General features: G+C 44.7%; 2 protein-coding genes and 1 long non-coding RNA gene across 4 annotated transcripts in view; 1 reads left to right on the top strand and 2 right to left on the bottom strand.

Moving 5' to 3' along the window:
- Positions 1-17,611, bottom strand: part of Erich1 (glutamate-rich 1) — a gene marked incomplete at its 5' end in the record, with an annotated part of 52,793,804 nt that overhangs the window by 2,328,029 nt on the left and 50,448,164 nt on the right.
- Positions 1-17,611, bottom strand: part of Csmd1 (CUB and Sushi multiple domains 1) — a 1,600,021-nt gene that overhangs the window by 576,735 nt on the left and 1,005,675 nt on the right. For both annotated transcript variants that reach the window (XM_087588866.1, NM_001037327.2), the window contains exon 6: positions 2,395-2,507. In XM_087588866.1, the coding sequence (XP_087444992.1) occupies positions 2,395-2,507 (113 nt within the window). The remainder of the gene's footprint in view (positions 1-2,394; positions 2,508-17,611) is intronic.
- Positions 7,585-11,787, top strand: LOC148000634 (uncharacterized). Of its 2 annotated transcripts, none has more exons than XR_015640067.1 (2): positions 7,585-7,740; positions 10,783-11,787. It is a non-coding gene; the product is annotated as an uncharacterized LOC148000634 (long non-coding RNA). The 2 variants fall into 2 exon arrangements; XR_015640066.1 differs by lacking the exon at positions 7,585-7,740 and adding an exon at positions 10,183-10,437.

Here is a 17,611-nt window from a genome sequence, read left to right as displayed (position 1 = left end):
TTCAATATAGAGCTATTCAGTCAAAGCTATGTGTTCTGATACATTGGCATCACTTAGGGACTCTTTTAGACCCCTGTACAAATTATATTTAATCAGACTTCAATTACATGCAATACTTATTTTGATTACTTTATATTTATTTGCAAATTTCAGAAATGTAGCTTACAATTTTAAAATTGTATATATTTGATTTTTCCCACAGTCAGTGTGTTTCTTATGTTTTTTCAATCTGGGTCATTTTTAAGCCACATATTATATTTTCTACACTTATTCCTATCACTCAAGTAATGAGGTTTGAGGGACGATACTAGAAATATTTTCCACTGCTGAGAAAATAACCAAAACTTTATGAAAAGGTTCTTTTCAATGATTCACAGGGTATATAACTACCACACTACATGAAAAAGACTGGAAGAGTTTTAAGCACCAAATGTGGCCACTTTAACTCAGAGTCAGGTCCCTGCACTGAGGTGGATAAACACCCAGGAGCTTTTGAGATTCTCCAGCAGACCAAGTGTCCTCTTCTTCACTCTGCCAAATCTATGTCTATGGGAGAGGATCTCCTCCTGCCACCAGGTCCTTTCCACATACTGCATCATAGCAACTGCTAGAAGACAAGTAGACTTAAAGACAATCTATCAGAGTAGCTATGGTTACAATAAAGTTCTTGGCTTTGTCTGTGATCCAGGATACATGGAACCATAGGATACTCTTACTATAGAAGTCCAGGATGGTGGACTGCAGTCTGAGGGTAAAGACAAGGACATATAACTCTACCTGGGAAAGCAGGCTGATGCTCCATGATCCCAATGAGGACCCCACTGAGGACCCCAAATTAACAGTGGTGAAGAAAGATACCCCTAGATTCCAGGTCAGATAATTTCTGTGTCCACACCCTACTCAATACCTGGTCAGCCAGTGATAAGCCCTAGTCCTATGTTCAATTCTATACCACCCAGATTTCATACCCTACAAATATCTTTATTCTACTTGACCGAGGAAGCAAAACACAGTACTATACAAATAACTTCTTGTGTGTCTAAGTTAGGGTTTCCATTTCTGTGAAGAGACACTATGAGCAGAGTAACCTTTATAAAGGCCAACATTTAATTTGGGCTGGCTCACAGGTTTAGAAGTTCAGTCTATTATCATCATCATAGTGTTCAGGTAGGCCTAGCACTAAAGGAGCTCTGAGCTCTATATCTTGTTCCAAAGGCAAACAGGAGAAGACTGTCTTGTAAGCAGCTAGGAGGATGGTCTCGAAGCCCACTCCCACAGTGCTATAGTTCCTCCAACAAGGTCACATCTCCCAATAGTGCCACTGTTGGGCCAAGCATATTCAAGCCACCACACTGTGCTTTGCAAACTGAGGGAACATAGAGTTGTTGAGAGCCACATTCAGAGATGGGGAGAGTGCAGGGAGTCCATTTGCAGTGTTTTATTTTTAATTACTGAATTTATTATTTGACATATCCATACACTTACAACATTCATTTTTAATCAAGTTCCTCTCCATTTCCTGTCATCCTGTCCAGCTTTTGTTTTTGTTTGTAACTCAGAGTTAAACCAAGGCTGTGTGATATCCTGGGATAGAAATTATCCACTGGAGCTCACCAATGGACACACAGACAAAGACCAAGTGACTTTACCTCTCTCTGAATCTATCAGGACCCAATAGTTGAGCAGGGAAGGGATAGGGCCTTGTGAGCTCCTCCCCATCCACAACTTAGAATATGTTAATTTTTGTAAGTAGAATGGTTTTCTCTTGTCCACTTATCAATGGAATCCCTTCGTGCAGTAGTATTAATTAAAGTTACTGATAATTAGAAATATGCAGGTTTTAGGCATAAAGGGTAGGAAAAATCAGTCAATTACTTCAGAATTACACTGGTGAATACAGCTATGTTTGGCTAAATAATATTATCTTTATTTTGAGGCTCATGATATGTAAATTACGAAATCTGGTAATTGTGTTTTTCAAGGAAAAGGATGTTTTCGGACTAAATGTCGTGTCAATATTCATTTGAAGGTTTAAGTACACTGTGTATTTACCTACTCTGAGCATGTGATAACATAAGCTGTTGTGGCTGTTTATTTGCTATGAGTAAGGCAAGTACAGTGAATGCTCATGTAAATTTATTAACTAATGCTTGATTATGCCTTAGGAAAACCAGTTACTGCCATAGCCTGTGAGAGGCCTAAGGATCATTCGCCAGTGTTGTCCCATCATTCCTTCAAGCTTCCAAAGTTGATTGCTCCTTCAAAAATGGGAGCGTTTTTAAAAATAAGCTTATTTTTCTTTCTTTGTTAATATCACAAAATCTGAGTGAGGAAGGGCCAGGATGCCATATGTCACTTATTTGTTTTTAACTTATCCAGTTATCAGCTCCTTACCTTGGAACTGAGCGTTGAAGCCCTTACGTCGATGGTTGCTGTCAGACGTGAAATGGAGACGGAGCCAGTTCTTACTGCTGATCACAGGGGATGGGAGGTTCATGCCTGTGAGCCTGGAGACGAGGAAAAGGAGAAAAATATCTTTTGAAACCAACAGATCAAATGTCCCATGGCACTATCACGCCTGCTTTAATATTGGATCACTGACGGTCTCCTGGGACAGTTCAAGTACAGCTTGGTTGTTACTTGCCTTAGCATCTAAAGACGATTTGGGCAAAACAGGGCCACTTCTATTCCTAAATGAAGAAGTGAAAGTGTTTGAGAGGATCTGACATCTCTTGTCTTCATCAATGATGGATGCAGAAGATGTGATTTAATCTCTCCATTTCTTCTCTCAGGACCTTGATCATAATGAATCTTAAATAGAAAAAGGGGGGACTAGAAGTATACAGGTGAGGTAGCTGCTTATCATGTCTGAAAGTGGACTAACACAGTCCACTTATAGGAGTCACCCTAGGAACCCTTTTCCACCATAGTAAGGAAGATTTCTATGAGATTGAAGTCTGTCAACGATACTTGGAATGGAATAAAGTGCAGATTTACTAAAATAGCACATTATTTTTTTTAAAAAAAAAGTGGATGTGATCCATCTCTCCGAACAATTTACAATGACTCTTGGCTCTCCAATGGTCAGCTCAGCCACCTGGATAGTGGTATCTTCTCCAGCAACTGTCGTACCACGGTTTGAGTTGCAAGGAGGAAACAGTGCTCATATCATAAACACCCTACCAATCAGAAAGACTGGAGATACGCTCAGCAAGTCTTGGGACACAACATCACGGTACCACAGAACTTCAGTTCTACTACTGCTGAGTCTGGCTTTGTCACGCAAGAGTTGGCATGACAGGATTCCTGCCCCTGGAACAGAGTCAGCAGGGCATGGGTCTCCACAAGTGTCGATGATTACTGTGGGTATAAGGCTGCTTTGTATAATAATGTACATAATTTCATGTTTCTCCTTTAAGGAATGTTCTCTTTGCCAAGGTTAATGACTCCATGATAATCGGAGACAGCATGAGTCCAGGAGGCAAAAGTGTATCGGACTTCTAAGCAGCATGGTAAACACTGAGACCTTAAGGACAGCCCTCATGGCTGTGAGAAAGAACTATGGAACCATAAGTTCAAAAATATATAATTTCTGAGCTATGCAAAATATAAGGATGCAATATGAATTGTACGAGGAATTTCACAGATCTAAAAGAACAAAGGCAGCTGCCTTGTAAAGCAGCTTGTCAGAAAGATACTTAGGAAGGAGATGAAGAGATTTATGGAGTGGTGATTGCAGGGCAAGACCCCACCCAGCTAAGTATTTGTGCTTATAATGGTAGGTAGAAATTCAAGGTCAGTCTGTGACAGAAGGAGTTTAGGTTCAGGCATAGGCATTGCAGGAATGGTAATTTCATGTCAGGGTCCCACTCAGCTAAATTGCACTTACTGTCTCCTAAGGATTAAGGGGCTGGAGTCATGTGATAGGGACCCATGAAATAAAGAAAAGAAAACCTGAGGTAATGTCTGAATTAATATGTAAATAAGACTGGGCTTTTGGTCTGCAAGGGATGAGCTATCCAGAGCGTTTTTTAGAACAGCAGGAGAAATCTGTCTCAAGCAGAAGACAAAGAGAGAGAATAGTTTGAAAGCTGTCTCCAGCAGAACACAGGCCAGCAATTTTTAACTCATAATTTGACTTCTAGTTGTTTGTTTCACTGCTCTCAAACACCCCAACTCAGAACCCCTCTGTAAGCCAAGGCTTATCTTTAGCATACCACTGCTCTGAACATTCAGAACTACCACTATATGCAGGCAAAGTCTTAGAAGTACAAGAATTAGGTCACGGTTTGTAAGCCAGTTTTACTATCTATAAAGTACTGTGTTGTCTTATTAGACACAATGGATACCTATCCGAGAAGGCTCATAAAAAGGCATAATAATGAAGAAAATGTTTTCAAATATTCAATGCAGACACAAAAATAGTTTTGATCTGTGGTTGATTAATGGAAACAGAGTCAGTACAAACACAAAATTAGGTGGACTAACACCTAATGTGATTTTGCTGGTGCTCAGATAAACTGTGACTGTGCACTGTGCAATCGTTTTGCATCCTGGATGCCAAACCTTTATTTGAAATGATGTTTATTGGTGAACACTTGGTGGCATTTAGCTACGTGGCTCCAAAAGTCCCATGTAGTATTCTACCTCTGTGCTCAAACAGTACTTTGTCTTCAAGCACAGGAAAATGGTGCTTGTGATTATGAAATGTCTCCTCATTTATCGACTACTCCCTGGGGACATACAGTGTCGGGGATGCTGAAGTCAAGCCCACTATGCCAGGCGCTTGGCTTCAATGGTGATCTTTAGAAATGTACAGGATGGACTTAGAGTTAAAAGTTCCACAGTGATTCGGCCAATTGTAAGTGTTTATGTCACTGATTCAAGTAATCTCCTACTGCTATGTAGATTTCTCAAGTGCAGTTCAGGTAGCTTAACAGGACTGATTCCCAAACAGACTTTATTTCCTCTTCCTTTGCTCTATCAACCACATACTTCCGGGAAACACTGAAGATGCCCAGAGGAAATGTAAACTGTGTTTAAAAAGTCAAAATCAGGTCCGCTGACCTTCATTTGCCCACTGGGCTTAGGATAATGAAATAGAGATCTACTTCATTTCTGCTCTAAAATCTGTTATTTGAATGATTCTAATCCCCATAAAAAGATGGAGTTGCATTTGAGCAGTATGCCAACATTTACAGCACTCTTAAACCAATACTTTCTTGATCGTGTTGTATTTAGAAAGACCTAACCAGAAAATGGGGCAGGATTGTATCAATAAATAAACATTTCTGAAAAGGGCATATGGTGTTCTTTAGTGTCTTTACAGCTAGTAAGTTTGCTATCGTTGAAAACCAGATGCAGGGTGCTTCACATTTATTCAAGAACAGAGTAGAATATCTATGGATTCTGATATACACTTTTCATATAATTCATTTTACATTATGAAACCTATTCTGAGCCCATGGGTCAGGGTGAGCTCACAGGCAACAGGTTGCTGATTTTTGTCTTAAAATAATGGGGACAATGTGTAAAGTTACTTCGAGGGGGCTGGAGAGAAGGCTTGGTGATTAAGCTGTTCAGGGTTCTTGCAGAGGACCAAAGTTCGGTTCTCGGATCCTGCTCGGATAGCACCTATACCTTGTGTGCCAGAGATCCATATCCTCTTGTGGTTCCTTTCTCTTGAAAGACCCCAGCTTAGCAGCAGTAACGCCATTTTGCAAGGCTGTACTTAAGATGACTGGTTCAGGGAAAGGTTAGAACACTGAGTACACAGCGGCTGCCAAACAAGATGTGTTTGGTTGAAGGCCTGGCAACAGGAGGACTGCCGTTGGGCACCTGACAATGAGAAAAGCCCCGGGAGAGGTCCCACACCCTGGTGGGGGGCCGAGTCAGCCGTTATGTTCCAAGAAGGTAGCTAAGAAACTTGCCCCCAGGCTGAACCCTTGGGGGGCCGAGTCAGTCCTTATGTTTCAGGAAGGTAGCTAGGAAACTTGCCCCCGGGCTAAACCCTTGCCATATTAGAATCCACCAATTATATCCCTGTAACCATGCATCTGCTTCTGTATGCTTGCTTCTGCTCCCCAAAATCCTATAAAAGCCCATCCTTGGTTCCATGGGGTGCGCCAGTCCCCCGAGTGACTGAAGCGCCCGCAGGTGCCTGTGCCTGTGTATCCCGACAATAAACCAAATCCTCTTGCTGATTGCATCCTGTGGTGTCTCGGTCTGGTCTTTGGAGTTAGAGGGTCTCCATCCCGAGGGAAAGTTCTCCCTGAGAGCTTTTCATTTGGTGCATTGGCCGGGAAAGGAGATCCTCCACCCAGGGACCACCGACCACCCACTGGGAGGTAAGCCGGCCGGCGTCTGTCTGTCTGTCTGATTTTGTCTCGTTCTGCCTTATTCTGTCTGTTCTGTGAGCGCTCAGCCAGGTCTGTTCTGTGAGCGCTCAGCCAGGTCTGTTCTGTGAGCGCTCAGCCAGGTCTGTTCTGTGAGCGCTCAGCCAGGTCTGTTCTGTGAGCGCTCAGCCAGGTTGTTTGGAATTTGGGCGGGACGAAGAAGAAGCTGACGAGCTCGGACTTCTCGCCCCGCAGCCCTGGAAGACGTTCCAAGGGTGTTAGGGGCCCGACTTTTCGGGGCCCAATCTGGGAGAGGAGAAAGATCCGGACTAACGGCACCTCTGTCTGTATTTTTGGCTTTCAGAGGGCCCCGGACCTTTGCCACCTCCATCTGACTTTTTGCTTTCAGTTTGGTACCAAAGCCGTGCAGCACGCCTGTCTGTTGTTTGTTTGACTGTTGGTGTTGTTTGTTTTCTCTGTGTTCTAATCTTCCTTAGAACTAACATGGGACAGTCCCTAACAACGCCCCTAAGTCTCACTCTTGATCATTAGAAAGACGTCCACGACCGGGCACACAACCAGTCCGTCGAGGTTAAAAAAGGAAAATGACAGACTCTCTACACATCCGAGTGGCCCACTTTCGGAGCGGGATGGCCAGTGAATGACACATTTAATAAGATCATTATTTTACAGGTTAAAGATTGGGTCGTCCACGGACATCCTGACCAGGTTTCTTATATTATCACTTGAGAGAGTCTCGCCTTAACCCCCCCCCCGGGCGGAACCCTTCGTGGACCCAAATTGGCCTCCCCTCAACCCCCAGTCTGTCCCCTCGGCCCCGCCCGGTCCGCCGGCCACGTCTTCCTCTCTCTACCTTTGTGAAATCAGAGCCTTCTAAGAAACCTGTCCTCCCGGCAGACCCAAACTCCCCTCTCATAGATCTTCTCTCTGACAGGCCCGGCTGAAACGGAGGAGGCAGAGCCGCCGGCCAGATCAGTTGCCGGGCCACAGTCTGATAAGGGTTTCTCCCCTGTCGCAGGGAGATTGCGCAATAAGCTCGAGGTGATGCCAGATTCAACCTCCCAGGCTTTCCCACTTAGACAGGGAACCGGTGGCCAGACCCAATACTGGCCGTTTTCAGCAGCTGACATTTACAATTGGAAACAACACAACCCTTCTTTCTCCAAAGATCCGGTGACACTCACCGACCTAATAGAATCTGTTTTACTTACCCACCAGCCTACTTGGGATGACTGCCAACAGCTCTTACAGGCCCTCTTAACCTCAGGAAAAAAAAAAAAAAAAACAAAGAGTGTTCCTAGAGGCCAGAAAGCATGTTCTGGGAGATGATGGGCGTCCCACCCAGCTGCCTGAGGACCAAACTGGGATTTTAATACAGCTGAAGGTAAGGGACACCTACGCCTTTATCGCCAGTTGCTTCTAGCGGGTCTCCGAGGGGCTATACGACGCCCTACTAATTTGGCTCAGGTAAAACAGGTATTACAGGAAGCAGGGGAAACTCCCTCCGCCTTTCTAGAGAGACTTAAGGAGGCCTACCGTATGTACACTCCCTATGACCCAGATGACCCAGGACAAATGACGAGTGTCTCTATGTCCTTCATCTGGCAGGCTGCTCCAGATATCAGGACTAAGTTACAGAGGTTAGAAAATTTACAGGGCTATACATTACAGGATTTACTTAAAGAAGCTGAAAAGATTTTTAATAAGAGAGAGAATTGAGTCGAATCTTGGCCGCCGTAGTTCAGGGCCAAAAAAGGAAGGGAGATAGGGGGGAGCTCGAAAGGGGCTGAAGCTGGATAAAGATCAATGTGCCTATTACAAAGAGAAAGGGCACTGGGCCAGAGAGTGCCCCAAGAAGCCTGGTGGACCCCGAAAGCCTCGACCACGAACCTCCCTCTTGGCTCTAGATAAAGATTAGGGAATTCAGGGCCAGGAGCCCCCCCCCTGAGCCCAGGGTAACGCTTAAAGTTGGGGGGCAGCCGGTTACTTTCCTGATAGACACAGGAGCCCAGCATTCAGTCCTCACTCAAGCTTCAGGACAACTCAGCGACCGGACGGCCTGGGTACAAAGAGCTACTGGTGAGAAACAATACCGATGGACTACGGACCGCCGGGTTCAGCTGGCTACTGGTAAGGTGACCCATTCCTTCTTACATGTTCCGGACTGCCCGTACCCTCTGCTGGGCCGTGACCTGCTCACCAAACTAAAAGCACAAATTCATTTTGAGGAAGGAGGGGCCCAAATAACTGGCCCCCACGGAACTCCCCTTCAAGTTCTAACCCTACAACTAGAGGATGAATATAGACTATATGAACCGGGACAGGACAAGCCACAATCCCTAGAAATAGACACTTGGGTCACGAATTTTCCACTGGCTTGGGCAGAGACTGGTGGGATGGGGTTGGCGCTCCAACAGCCCCCCTTAATTATACAGTTAAAGGCCACTACAACTCCAGTCTCCATAAAACAATACCCCCTGTCACATAAAGCTTATCAAGGTATAAGGCTTCACATTACGAGGCTTCTAGATCAAGGCATCCTAGTCCCCTGCCGGTCGCCTTGGAATACGCCTCTTCTGCCTGTTAAGAAACCCGGCACTGGAGCTTATAGGCCAATACAAGACTTGAGAAAGGTCAACAAGAGGATAGAAGATATTCATCTGACTGTTCCAAACCCTTACAATTTGCTCAGTAACTGTTCATCGATGAGAAACAGGGGTATGCTAAAGGGGTCCTAACACAAAGGTTGGGACCCTGGAAACGCCCTGTGGCCTACCTGTCTAAGAAATTGGACCCTGTGGCCTCCAGCTGGCCACCGTGCCTAAGGATGGTGGCTGCTATTGCTGTCCTGATCAAGGACACTGGAAAATTGACTTTGGGACAGCCACTCACCATCCTAACACCCCACGCAGTGGAGGCCTTGGTAAAGCAGCCCCCAGACCGCTGGCTCTCTAATTCTCACACCAAGCCTTGTTACTGGATGCAGAACGGGTTCAGTTTGGGCCTGTAGTTGCCCTCAATCCTGCCACCTTGCTTCCTCTACCAGAGGAGGCAGAACAGCATGACTGCCTACAAATCCTCACAGAAGTACATGGAACCAGGCCGGACCTATCGGACCAGCCTCTTCAGAATGCTGACCACACATGGTACACGGATGGCAGCAGCTTCTTGGCAGAGGGAGAGCAAAAGGCTGGAGCTGCGGTCACTACGGAGGACAAAGTGATTTGGGCGAAAGCCCTGCCTGCTGGTACCTCCGCACAACGGGCTGAACTCATCGCCTTGACTCAGGCGCTCAAGATGACAAAAGGTAAGAGGCTAAATATATATACAGACAGTCGTTATGCCTTTGCCACGGCACACATCCACGGGGAGATCTACCAGAGGCGGGAGCTGCTCACATCTGAGGGTAAAGATATTAAAAATAAGGCTGAAATTCTGGCCCTCTTAGAAGCCCTATTCTTGCCCAAAAGACTGAGTACATTGTCCAGGACACCAGAAAGGGCACAACCCTGAGACACGAGGAAACCGGCTGGCCGATGCCACGGCGCGAGAAGCGGCCATGAACAAACAAATCTTGCCCTTAAATAGCCCAGACCAACCCACGCCCCCACCAGTGGGACAAACCAGTTGGGTTTATGCCCATGAGGACATAGAGCTCCTAAAAATGGGGGCCATCTACCACCCTCAACTAAAACAGTGGGTCTACAAAGGACTTTTGAATTGATCTCCTTTTTACATAAATTAACCCATTTGGGGTTTAAGAAGATGACTAGATCGGGAAGAGATAAATCTGTGTTTTTTTAAATCGGGACAAAGCGATACAAAAGGTGACTGAGAGTTACAAAGCGTGCGCTCAGGTTAACCCGGAAAGGACCATGATTGGACAAGGAGTTCGTCCTAGGGGACACCGTCCCGACATCCATTGAGAAATTGATTTTACTGAAATTAAACCAGGTATATATGGATACAAGTATCTCCTAGTGTTTGTAGACACCTTCTCAGGATGGGTCAAAGCCTTCCCCACGAAGCACGAGACTACAAAAATGGTCACCAAGAAGCTCCTCGAGGAAATCTTTCCCAGGTATGACATGCCTCAAGCGTTGGGGTCAGACAACGGGCCCGCTTTCGTCTCCCAAGTAAGTCAGTTGGTGGCCAAATTGCTGGGGATTGATTGGAAATTACATTGTGCCTATAGACCCCAGAGTTCAGGTCAGGTAGAACGCATGAATAGAACAATTAAGGAGACTTTATCCAAACTTACGCTTGCAACTGGCTCAAAGGATTGGGTGGCCCTCCTTCCCCTAGTTCTATATCGGGCCCGGAATACCCCGGGCCCCCATGGTCTAACTCCTTTTGAAATAATATATGGAACACCACCCCCATTTGTCCATTTCTTTGATTCAAACATTGCTGATTTTGCTGACAGCCCTTCTCTGAGGGCCCATTTACAGGCCCTACAGATTGTGCAGAGAGACGTCTGGAGACCTTTGGCCGCTGCTTACCAGGACAAGCTTGAGCATCCGGTGGTGCCACACCTGTTCCAGATTGGAGACACCGTGTGGGTGCACAGACACCAGACCAAGAATCTCGAGCCACAGTGGAAAGGACCCTACACCGTCCTCCTGACTACCCCGACCGCCCTAAAGGTAGACGGAGTCTCGGCTTAGATCCACACACCACACGTCAAGACAGTCCGGTCTGAGGAATTGACTAATCACAACACTACACCCCAGACATGGAGAGTTCAGCGCACTCCAAACCCCTTAAAGTTAAAACTCCTACGTGGCTCCTCCTAGCCCTTTTGTGGCCTAGAGTCAGTGGGGAATAAGCCCCCACCAGACAGAAATTTCTTGACCAAGTCGAGTGAAAGATTTCACTCAAAGTTAGCAAAAAAAAAATGGGGGAATGAAAGACCCCAGCTTAGCAGCAGTAACGCCATTTTGCAAGGCTGTACTTAAGATGACTGGTTCAGGGAAAGGTTAGAACACTGAGTACACAGCGGCTGCCAAACAAGATGTGTTTGGTTGAAGGCCTGGCAACAGGAGGACTGCCGTTGGGCACCTGACAATGAGAAAAGCCCCGGGAGAGGTCCCACACCCTGGTGGGGGGCCGAGTCAGCCGTTATGTTCCAAGAAGGTAGCTAAGAAATTTGCCCCCAGGCTGAACCCTTGGGGGGCCGAGTCAGTCCTTATGTTTCAGGAAGGTAGCTAGGAAACTTGCCCCCGGGCTAAACCCTTGCCATATTAGAATCCACCAATTATATCCCTGTAACCATGCATCTGCTTCTGTATGCTTGCTTCTGCTCCCCAAAATCCTATAAAAGCCCATCCTTGGTTCCATGGGGTGCGCCAGTCCCCCGAGTGACTGAAGCGCCCGCAGGTGCCTGTGCCTGTGTATCCCGACAATAAACCAAATCCTCTTGCTGATTGCATCCTGTGGTGTCTCGGTCTGGTCTTTGGAGTTAGAGGGTCTCCATCCCGAGGGAAAGTTCTCCCTGAGAGCTTTTCACTCTCTTTTCTTTTTTTTTTTCCTTTTTTTCGGAGCTGGGGACCGAACCCAGGGCCTTGCGCTTGCTAGGCAAACGCTCTACCACTGAGCTAAATCCCCAACCCCCTCTTCTGGTTCCTAGACTCACATAGTTACCATAACATCATGCACACTCATACACATACACATAAATAAAAACCAGCAAATAAAAATATCTTTAAGATTACTAACTGGAAAGAACTAACTAATCAATTTTAAAGGCTTATTTGTGTGTGTGTGTGTGTGTGTGTGTGTGTGTGTGTGTGTGTGTGTGTTTGCCAGTGTCTATGGGTGTATTGGGTGGGGCAGGGCGGACCTGAATACAGTTACGCATGTATGCTTATTTATTGGTTTCACGGGAAAGAGAACAGGTTGGTGATCTATGTCAAGTTCTGTATGTCAAATGTGTGCATATTTTCTTCCTAGGAAACAGGGTTTCACTAAGTAGACCAGGCTGAGATGAAATATTCATTTCATTTCATCCTTCTGCCACAGTTTCCCTAGGGCTGGGATGATAGCCATGTCATGGGTTTCTTTGTATGAAGCGTTCTGTGATAGCTGTACCTCACAGCATGTGAGAAAACGAAAGAGGACTTTTATCCTGGTTTCCCTTCTGGTGATGTTAGAGTAACTTAGCCAAAGAAACTTAGGGGGGAAAAGTGGGTTTATTTGTTTGTTTTTAGTTCACAATTCCAGGTTACATTCTGTTACTACAAGGAAAGGAAGGAAGGGGCTTAAGGCAGCTCATCTCCTCACATCCAAAGTCTAAGGCAGAAGGAGAGAATAGGAAGATCCATCCTAACCCTGACCAGCTCCATCCTGAGGGCTTGGGTCTCAGACTGAATGCAAAGGGGCTGAATACCAGCATTCCTCCCTCTGTGCTCCCTGACTTCAGGAGCAATGTGATTAGCTACCTCATCTTCCTGCTGTCATGCCTTCTGCATCATAATGGGGTACACTCTGGAATGGTGAGCCTGAATAAATCCCTTCCTGTCTAGAATTTATTCTTAATGGATATATGATCATATCACTGAGAAAAGGAACCGATAGGCCAATGTCCCTTCAGTGTAACTGAGAGAATCGCTGCTTGCTTCATTCAAGAATGTCAAATTAAGCCACTTAAAGCAATGGAAAAATTCATGTTCATTCCGTGTCCCCAGCGAGGTTCTGCTTCTGTTAAAAGTAAAAATAAACGTAGGACTCGTGGGACTGCTCAATTTAAGATGGCCTGCTTTGAGCCAAAATAGAGCAAGCGAATTTGTTCCACTTTCTCCAAATAGTTTAGCCATAAATTCTGGGATTCTATTTATAAGGCCCTTATTACTTATTTTTCATTCAGCCACCCCTCAGTTTGGCCTTCCTTTTACATGATGCAAGGGGCTGAGCATGCTGAAGTGAGTTCCATGGACCCAGAATCCTGACTCATGTTTTGCTTATGTAACTTGAGAAATGTAGTGTCGATATATTGATATCATTTCCTAAAAGGCATCTGGAAACCCTAAATGGGTTTCGGTTTTGCTCTGTTTGGGCACTTCTGACTAGAAGGCAGATTTCTTGCAGTTTTAGAAAATCATTAGAGAGATTATGTGGGGGAAATCCCTCTGCAGTTAAAACCTTTTCATGATGATTAAGAAGCCAGAACCTATTAGAGATACTAGGACACACTTTAAATGATCTGTTCTGTCTATGGAGACTAAATAGTTTAATAGGCCTATTAGTTCAAAGCCACTACTTATAGATTGAGGAGAGCAGCCTATGGATAATATGTGGGGTTCCTGCTGGGTTCTTGTAGGCTTGCAATGGGGATTCATGGTGTCAGGGCTCATGGACCTGTTTACCAGAGTTGATTAGAATAATATGGTCACACACGGAACTTGTAAAATGCTATATTTCTAATTTTCTGTCACTCATATTGAAAGTGAAGTAAATTCCTATAAACTTAGGGTTTAAAGAACCAAGCCAAGCTTATAGAGTAAACAGAAGGATAGTGAAAAGGGACTTTTTACCTTGCACTGATGTCAAAAGATCTGTCCTATTGTGTCTGTTGGCATATATATGCACATATGCACATATATATGTATATATATATGTGTGTGTATATACATAGTTGTTATGTATGTATATACACCACACACATATAGGTACACATGCATTCATGCATATCACACCCAACTTATATTGTAGTGATTCAATCACAAACTACCCATGGGTACACATATATGCCGGCCAAGAAAGACATGACCAACAAGAAAATGCAAAACTAGTGTTGCAGAGAAGTTTTTGTTCATGAACTCGCCTTTTGAATCATATCAAGTACTTCCTTCAGGGGGCTCTTCCCTACATCATCTGGACAGAAGCAGACCCATACACAGGACACTCCTCCATTCTCCTGGCAATTCTGCCCTTTTGCCAATCTGGTTCTCACGTGAGAAGGCTGACCTCTCTTCCCAGGCTACATTTCTCCTATGTTGTATATTTTTATATATTTCCCTTGTGTAGACATGTTCTAAGTAAGAGCACAGTTTACTTAATGACTTCCGGTGAGTCTGTCTTCTAGACCTATGTAAAGGCTGGTTATGTATCAGACACTCATAATATTGTGGGTAGAGTACTAGAATAGATGAAGTAGACAAGTCCACACATTTAGCAAGGCTACTCACCACAAAGAAAACCTGCAGTATAGAGCACTCTTTGCCATAGACCAGGCCACACTGTGCTTGCAGGTAAGTGATGACAGTATTAGACAAATCATATCATCATCACACTGAATGGAGATGATCAGGGAGTTTGGAGGTGTTCGGGAATGAAAAGGCTCTCTTTCTACAACGGATCGAGCTCCCCTCACACATCATGCACATCTGATGACTATCCAATATATCATATCACTGACCTTCCTTTGAATGTTTGCACCCACAGTTTTGACCAGATATCTGGTCTGAATATTCTAAGATAGTTTTAAATTTGTATGTTATTTTTGGTGTTTTGTGGCTAGGGAAAAAATCTAGATCTCAAAATAGTAATTTGAAAATAAAAAAAAATACTCTGTCAGAGAATTTTGGTAAATATGCAAACAATGTAATAAAAAGATTCTCCTCAGGCCCACAAACAAAAGGGAAAAAAGAAACAATAGACACAGAAAAAAAGACAAAGATACTGGAATTCACTCATCCCAGAGAAGGTCTCTGGCCCATTCTCCTTCAATCTATTCATATTTTCAGAAAACAATTTGTTAGATGTCAAGACCGAAGACCTAAAATGCTCGAGATTTTCTGAGCTCATCAAGCATCTGGGTGTGTATTTCTATTTCACCAAAGCAAGCCTGATTGCTGAGATTCCCAGGGAGGATGCAGAAGCAGGTGGAGCACACCTAGTTAACCAATCCTCTATACCACTCCCTGCCATACTGGTAGACACAATCAAAAGCGGCACCATGTGTCTAAGTTGATCATTTTCATCCATTTGTCATCAGTATCTCTCTAAGCCTCAGTACAGCCATCTTCCTTGGTCTGCTGCTACTGTCAAGCTCCTATCTCTCTGTGCTGTGCAGCCACCTGTGCTCAGAACAAAATCCCGGTATTGAACACATAGTGTGGGGAGTCAAGGCTCCACATTGTTAAGAGTGCTCTAAAAGCCTGAAGACCCACAGGCCTTGTCACCAGACAGGACTGCTGACTGTTGTGTGTCCACACACTGTTCCTACAGGGAGAATCTCTCGGGGGTGTGATTTCAGAGCTGAGGTCTGTGGGATAAGTTGGTACATTTAGAAGTATCTCCCTTAGAAAGTCACTGTCAAGTTGAGAAGCGGGTGTGAAATCCACACCAAATCATTGGAGACAGCAAATGAACTACCTCCAGTTATTCCTTTAAAAATAGCCCAGAAACTGTGAGATACCTCGAGAAAGGGGCCAGATTTAACATCAAGTGGGAAAGACCCCCATGACCTATTCACCAGATCCCAAAAGTCCCATTCTTTCTCACACAATGCTTGTGTCCTGTTCAGTAGAACCTGGATCCCCTAATATCTTGTGTGAGGCCCTCTGTGCTGTCCATGACTTCCCTGTTTGAATTCTTCTTAGAGCGTGACATTTACTGGCTTCTCTCCAGTACACCGAGCCACCCTTGTGCTCAACAACTTTCAGCACCTGCTCTGTACTACTCAATGGATACACGGAGTTACCAATGTCTGCTTCGGCCAGTGGGCGGTGCTTCTGATGAGCACACTGCTGACATCACAGGTTCTTACTTTTTTATGGGACTCATACATACTACATATTTCAATGATGATTTCTAAGTGGCTGCTTTCCTATGGCCCACACTGTAAGCTACTGAACATCAGTGTCACCTGTGACTGCTGTCCTCTTATTTCGAGTAACTGCCCACCCATATATGTCCTGATTCTAAGGCATGAATCTGAGGAGGAAAGACTAGGCATCTTCATCTCATTAAACCAGAGTATTTAAGGAGCTCGAAGGGTTGTCATGGGGTGCAGCTGATGCAGAGAGTAGATTGTTCCTGTACGCATCTTGTGAGAAATGAGAGAAGAGACTACCTCAGCCTGAGATTTGAAAGAAGATAATCAAACTTCTCTGAATACCAGTATTTGCTTCTACTGTACAGTGTAGGATAGGGCAAGCATAAAAGATGGTTTGGGAGAGTGAAGACATGCTTACTCTCCATAGCCTAAGAGAGAATGTAAAGAAACAACACTTAAGACTTGGGAGGAGTTGATCCTCTTCCCTAAGCAATGGGAGAAGATGGGACAGAAACAGTGGGCCTTTGGACTTTGGTCCTTTGGCTCTTCGGCCCTTATCCCTGTAAAGATCTTCAAGAGGCTAAAGTAGAGAATGGTTGTGATCAATCTCATATTTCAGCTCACTCCCTGGAGAGTGAGCTCAGAATCCCTTCCCCCGAATCTTCATCTGGGACCTACATCATCACAGGAATAGACATTGTCACAGCCTGAGCTCCAACCAAGTCAGTGACATACCTATAGCACCTATGTCACATAAGGTCCTGGTACTTGACTCCCTGTCTCCAAAGTCCAGAGGTTTTGCCAGAAAAAAATCGGACCTTTCCTTCCCATGATAACTGATGCTACAAATGTAGTGGTTTCAGAACAATTATCAACAAATAAATACGTCTGCAATCAACTTATATAACTAATACTTCAAGGCTGACTTTGAAAAATCCAGAATGTCCCTGGATTTCAAATTCACTGACATTTGTTCCTTAGACAGTGCTAATAAGAATGCATATTCTTGGGACATGTTTTATTTTTGCTCATTGGATGAAGTGCCCTCTTTCATCACTTTAAGAATGTGACATGGGTCCTTTATTTTTTTCACAAATATTTCTTAAGTCAAAGACTGGTAGGAACTCTCTCTTGTGCCAGGGGAAGTTTTATCATAGGCAGGATGTCACAGCTGGCATCATTTACGTCCTAAGGTGGAAAGGACTTTGCCACCCGGCATTGCAGTCTGGGTATCTGCAGCTCTTCTTTGTGTCATAACACCACACCCGGCCATTGCAGGTACAGTTAAGCCTTCTTTAGTAACAGGGGGCCCTTGGGATGGTGGCCATATATCTTGAGCCACTCAAACTACTGTTTCCTAGCTGGTCCAGTAAGTAGTAGTGTTCCTGTGTCTTCCATGGTATACACAGGCTTCAGGCAGAGGCCACAGGACAGCAAGCACTCTCCTAAGGATAATTGTTTTTTACCTACATCTGTG

The sequence above is a fragment of the Rattus norvegicus genome, chromosome 16 (genome assembly GCF_021556685.1).
Source record: "Rattus norvegicus strain SHRSP/BbbUtx chromosome 16, alternate assembly SHRSP_T2T, whole genome shotgun sequence".
Lineage (NCBI taxonomy): Eukaryota > Metazoa > Chordata > Mammalia > Rodentia > Muridae > Rattus > Rattus norvegicus.
This window is presented reverse-complemented; position numbering and strand designations above follow the sequence as displayed.